Below are 6,000 nucleotides of genomic sequence, written 5' to 3' on the forward strand. Positions count from 1 at the left end.
CTGAGGGCAAAACTGTTATTGATGTTTAAATTGGGTAAATGAGATTAAAAATTTCTTAGTGGAGTAAGTGGGAGTATCTTAGCCCAAATTTGGGTATTGGATTAAGATATGTTTAAATACATATAGAATTAGTGGAGAGTCGTGTTATTTTTGGGGACATTCTCCTAATTGTATTATGGGATTTAGGCATCATATACATGCTACAATTTTATTAATCAAGATTTGAGAACAGCCACACAACCTCTTTTTTCACCCAAAAAAAAAAAAAACTAAATATATTTATCCTCAACAAACGTAGGCACCGTGCAATTTGTGAGTATGGTCAACCAGGTAGTAAGATGCAAACACATGAAGATGTCCAATGCTTCATGTAAAATATATCGGGAAAAAAGAACTACGAACTTCAAATTATTCAAATCTCAAACAGATCAATACAATATGGGAACAAATAAATGTAAAAGTAGAGCTTCAAAGCACCCAAGTAATTATACACAGCAGGGAACCAAACCCTGTTCGTAGAAGCAAGAAGCTTATATACGTACGTGGAAATTAACCCCTTCCCCTTTCTTATTTTACAGCAGAATAAATACTAAGCAACGTACTCACAGCTTTTTTACCAAGAGATCAACTCCGTGTTCTGGTTCAATAACCAACTTAAGAGAAGGCTTGTGGATGTACTTGGGAGATAGTGAGAAGGAGAAGTTGGAGAGTATGAGAGCTATCAGAATCTTCAGTTCAACCATTGCAAAGTTCTGCCCAAGACATATTCGTGGTCCAATCCCAAACGGCATGTACAAGTAGGGAAGCTTGCAGGCACCAGAGATCCCATTGGAAAATCGCTCGGGGTTGAATGTGTAGGAATCCGGTCCCCATATTTCAGGATCGGTGTGTAGGGTTACTACATCTGTCCAAACATTGACACCCTTTGGCACATGAATGTCTCCAAATTTCAAGTCCTTAAGAGCCTCCCTTGACACCACAGTGTTTGGGGGATAAAGGCGCAACGATTCATGAATCACCATTGTTAGCTGCACATTCAGAGTTTGTGTGTAAAAGCTCCAAAAAGCGTTCGCAAGTTTACTGTACAAAGTGGCTTCATTCACAAGATTTGTTTACCATATATTGTTTGCTAAATGGTGCCTTGTGTTTCATTTGTTCAAATATGAGCTTACTTTTGAGCCTCGTTTATTTCTAACACATAAAGACTGATATATGTACTAATCTAACCCATCATTTGGTAATCAATTGTGGTGATCTATGCATGTGCTTGATGATAATTGAGTAAGAAAATACCTGTTTCATCTTAAGGAGCATATCAGCATCTGGAATTTGCCCCTCGCAAACTTGAAGAACCTCCGCTCTGACACGTTCTTGCCATTCTTGATTCGAAGCCAACAACATGAGGCACCATGTGGCAGAAACTGCTGTGGTTTCATATCCAGCCAAGTAAATGTTTTTGCAGTTATCGACAATGAAACGGTCTGTTGCCTCCTGGCTAAGGTCACTGTTTTTAGCCCCCTCAAGAATCATTTGCAATAGGTCTTTCTCGTACCCCGCAGCCTGTCTCTCCTTCACTACCCGTAATATCAAAGTTGCAGCCTCCTTCTCTAATGCCCAAGCTTCCCTATTACTCTTTGTTGGAAGGTGTCTGCATAATATCATATGATAGTTTATAAAAAAATGTTACATGTGACAAACTTACTGACCAGTGTTGTACTTATATGAAAACGTACGTTGAGTGGCAGTGCGCGTACATATACATATGGTACAAAAAGTTTAAAGTTTTAAATATTCAGTACCTCAATCCAGGTATTCCGGTCACGAAAAGTTTCCTGGCCATGGCCTCCTGGAGATCGGTTAGTTTCTGAAATATCTCTTCGCCTTTGAAATAGTTGCTTCCGAAACATGCCCTTGAGATAACATCACCAGAGAAACTTCTCATATAGTGGTCCAATTTTATGTCTGCAATTCCTCCCTGTGTCTCAATCTTACTGTTCCATGAGTTTACCAGAGCAATTGTAGACTCTGTGATTAATTTGATCATTCCCTGCAGGAGAGAAAATTAATCATCATTATTAAATCTGTTCCTAGCTACTTCCCTAGTCGATAACTCATATTGAGCTAAACTACCAGAGTTCCGATCTCAAGCAGTCAAGCATAAACACAAACATATAATATGCATGGTGCAGAGTCATATGTAAATAATTGTACCTTAACTTTCTGCATGTATAGTTCAGGAGCAATGATTTTTCTCTGATGAGCCCATGAGGCACCGTTCGAGGTTAGAATACCATGACCAAGTAAGGGACGGCGCTCTTTATACTGATAACTAGGCTTCCCCAAGTCCCAGGATGTGCATGTGGTAATCTCCTTCACTGCCTCAGGTTTGTTCACATATAGTACCTGTGTGTTGCCGAGTGCAAACACAAACACTTCACCTGCATGTACATCAATTATAATTACTCATGCATTTCAATAACATATAGGACGATACACACACACACACACTTATAGCTACATGTATTAGGTATTGTACGTGGTATATACTATATACCATATTGCTTCCTCCACTGCTCAAAAAAGGGGAAGAGAACAGCAGCACAGTTGTGGGAGGTGGGGGGTTCGCTTGTCGGAGCCTTAGTAATGCTGCTCGGACGAGCCTTCTTAATGTCCATGATATTTCCCAGGAGAAAAGCTGGCGAGGGACCGCTGATGCCTTGCTTGGTTATCAGGAACCGCAGCCTCTTCGGCTTCACCACAAGCCCATTATACAGACGTACTAATAACCCTATGACTCCAAGCACAGCCAGAGACATTAACATTTTTGCATCAAAGTGAAGAAGCTCCATACTTTACCTATGCCTAGCTTAAAGGAAAGTGTTCTTCTTCTTGATGATCTTCAAGCTCGATAAGTACTGTATATATAGCAGTACTATGTGGGGGGAGGGTCTACGTGGTCTGCAATTTTTTCTTCATGAAATGAATGAAGAATAATAGTAAATTAATCATGACCGGCATGGCGGCCCAGGTGAAACTTTACCAGAACGGACGCTAGCTACTGTATACAAGTCTGTAAGCTCTCTTGCGCGTCAATTTAGACCTCTGATTTCTTGCAGCTGAAAAAGTATGAGTTTGCGGCTTTATTTGATCTGGTCGAAAGAACTGTTCACTTAGACCTGAGACACCACTAATCATGATTCATGACCTAACCAAGTGATTTTTGTGGAGATAGGATTTGTGATTATACCATACGAACAAAATTCTCCTGATGACTGTCATCCAAATAAATAAATAAATTCTCGTGATGACTTCTACAATCTTAATTGGTCAAAAGGGTTTGTTAACTAAAAACTAAGGGGCATTTCATTTTACACCCAAATTTGATTACACCTATTAAATTAAACTCATCCATGATTTTTTTTTAATATACACTCAAATCTGTTTTTTGTTTTTTTTGAGTAAAAAGGTCATCCATTCATTATAATTTAGCAAGCAGTACAAAAACGACGTACCCCTAAAGGTCGTCATAAAACGTCGTTTACAGAGTACTCTAAAATCCTATTCTAAAGATAGAATAAGAAACCAAATACCCCAAGTACACCCACCTTTTAAAGTTACGCACTTTTATTCTAAACAAGAACTAAGAACTCCGAAGGTTTAAAAGAACAACAGAGTTAATAGTTCCTGCGACTTGAAGAATAAATTAAAGAGTACTAGGAGAAGAGGATGAAAATTCACCCTCAACTCCATCATCTGAAAAAACAAAGCAACATGTAGTTAGGGCCCAAGACACCCTAATCCAGCAGCCCCAAAGCATAGGGCCAGCCCACACCCAAAGAAACCTAAGCCCAAAAAGCCCAAAGCCAGGAGACCAAACGCTAGGGTTAGAGCTCCGATCTAACGCGGCCCAGTGGGTGACACCTGCATAACCACCACCTCCGTCCCGCGCCGCCGCCGTAAAGCACTGGTACCATTCCACCAACAAGCCACCACGACCAAGCTGACACATACCACTCCCAGACGAAGCCAGAGCGCCGTCCTTCACCAACACCAGATTGCCGCCATCAACTCTAGCAGCAGCAGCCGCGACTGGCCCTCGATGATGCTCTGGGCTCAAGTAGGTTGTTAGGCTGCCATTGACGCGAATACCAGAGGGTAGAAAACCCCTCCACCTCCAAGGATCAATTGCGTTATCCCCAGAACCTCCATCACCCGACCCATCAGGAATCAAAGAAAGAGCCAATCCCGGATCAAAAAGTCCTCCATCAAAACCGCTAACAGCGAGTCCAAGGAGAAGGAAAAGCAAAGAGAAACGACCTGCAGCGCACCCTAAAGCAAAGCATGACACGCCATAGAAGGGGGAGTTTGTGGCAATAGCCATAGATTTGGAATTTTGTCGAAGGCGATAGGGCCAATGAGGAAACCCTAGCAGAGTGGCTAGGTCAAAGTCTTGAGTACACTCAAATCTGTTGATTAGGTTGATTACATAAATAAATTCTCATTAAGTGACATAGAAAATAAAACATGTTTTTGTCAAAAATTTCATTAAGCTTGAACATTTCTATTATTTAAGGCCTACTTACATATACATATTTAGTAGGTACATTAGACATGTATTATTTGAGAGAATGTAAAAGGGCAAATTAGATATACATGAAAATAAGGAAAAATATTGATTATAGGCATACAGTCTATATGGAAGGTTTTCTTTTTATTTTCTTTTATTTTTTTATGAATCACTCTATATGGAAGGTTTATTAATGTGATTTGGGTGTAAATTAAAAGAAAAGTATGAATGGGTTTTTTCTAATAGAAGGTTGAATTTTTGGGTTTATATCTAATTTTCTCAAAAATCGTCTTGAAAAGCATAATCATCGATACAACCAATCATGCCAAACTAGCTTCCATTAAATGAAAGGGTTTTGTCAGCTTTTGATATGATTAATTTCTTGCGGCGGGCAATGATATAGGGTCTCAATGAGGCCTAAGATTTATGGCATCATATCTTAGGTGTCATGCCATGTAAGCAAATACAAATTTTATTTTCAATTCCATGTAATATATCTTGTCACATCATACTATTGCAACACCAACTTTACCCTTTTATACTTCCTTTCAGATGTTAGGGGGTGAATCAATTATAATAATGAATTTAATTAGGTGACGAAAAAAAAGATAAGTTATTAATTATGTATTAATTTAAGAGATATGTCTACAAATTCTTTGACCAACATTTTTCTTAATTTAATTAAATTCTTTCCTATAATTTTTCTTTCCAAATAGCATTAATATATTGAATTATGTGTCAAGAAATAGGCATTAACTTTTCTTTCCAAACATTGATTAATTTCATCCAAAAAAATAGCATTAATAAATTGATTTTGAAAAATACGTATTAAGAGGTAAGAAAAAATTTCATGCTAGTAGCAGCCATTAATTATCATCTACAATCTAAATATATGGCAAAAAACAAACAAAAAATAATAAACTCAAATGTAACGTTTAAACCCTAGCTACATAAAGAGGAAAAAATGAACAAAAGAATATATATAATCGTATGAATATGTATTTTTCACATTATATTTTCAAAATTTACAAGAAACCAACAAAGGTTGAATTCATATACATGTGTTATGCAAATCTATTGTGATCGAATTTATGTGTCCATTGACTGAATTACATGAAAATGTTCTATTCTTAATTGGAGAAAAAATTGTTATTTAAATCTAAGCATGAGTGTAATGAAAAAAAAAACTAAAATAATTTTTTTTAGAAAGCCAAAATAACTTAGAGTCATTAGATTTTGGAAGAATAAGATGATATTTTTCTCAAGAGTTACATTGCATGATTTGACAAATAGGTGATGTGTGTAGGTGACATGGCATGACACCTAAGATTGAGGCCACAAATCATTTTCCTTCTTGCGACCAAGTCTCTAACACTAGATTTGATTGTGCCTGTTTTTATGCATACAAATCTTTGTCTCTGACATTAATAGAT

At 37.6% G+C, this 6,000-nt stretch overlaps 1 protein-coding gene across 1 annotated transcript; it reads right to left on the reverse strand.

Annotated features, from left to right (window-relative positions):
- Positions 1-380: 380 nt before the first annotated feature.
- On the reverse strand, positions 381-2,849 carry LOC133728187 (cytochrome P450 714C2-like). The gene is made up of 5 exons (XM_062155595.1): positions 2,555-2,849; positions 2,212-2,438; positions 1,800-2,047; positions 1,294-1,648; positions 381-1,028 (listed from the first exon to the last, which is right to left on the reverse strand). Exons 1-5 carry the CDS (start codon positions 2,847-2,849, stop codon positions 603-605), a joined length of 1,551 nt encoding a protein of 516 aa, XP_062011579.1. The 3' UTR covers positions 381-602.
- Positions 2,850-6,000: the final 3,151 nt, after the last annotated feature.

The sequence above is a fragment of the Rosa rugosa genome, chromosome 2, assembly GCF_958449725.1.
Source record: "Rosa rugosa chromosome 2, drRosRugo1.1, whole genome shotgun sequence".
Taxonomy (NCBI): domain Eukaryota; kingdom Viridiplantae; phylum Streptophyta; class Magnoliopsida; order Rosales; family Rosaceae; genus Rosa; species Rosa rugosa.

What these genes read in the sequence shown, in the direction of transcription:
- LOC133728187 (XM_062155595.1), bottom strand. Translation starts at nt 2,849, where the DNA reads ATGGAGCTTCTTCACTTTGATGCAAAAATGTTAATGTCTCTGGCTGTG. An exon ending in GCAGTGGAGGAAGCAATATG is followed by an intron (nt 2,439 to 2,554) that starts GTATATAGTATA and finishes ATGTACATGCAG; the next exon opens with GTGAAGTGTTTGTGTTTGCA. An exon ending in TGCTCCTTAAGATGAAACAG is followed by an intron (nt 1,029 to 1,293) that starts GTATTTTCTTAC and finishes CTGAATGTGCAG; the next exon opens with CTAACAATGGTGATTCATGA.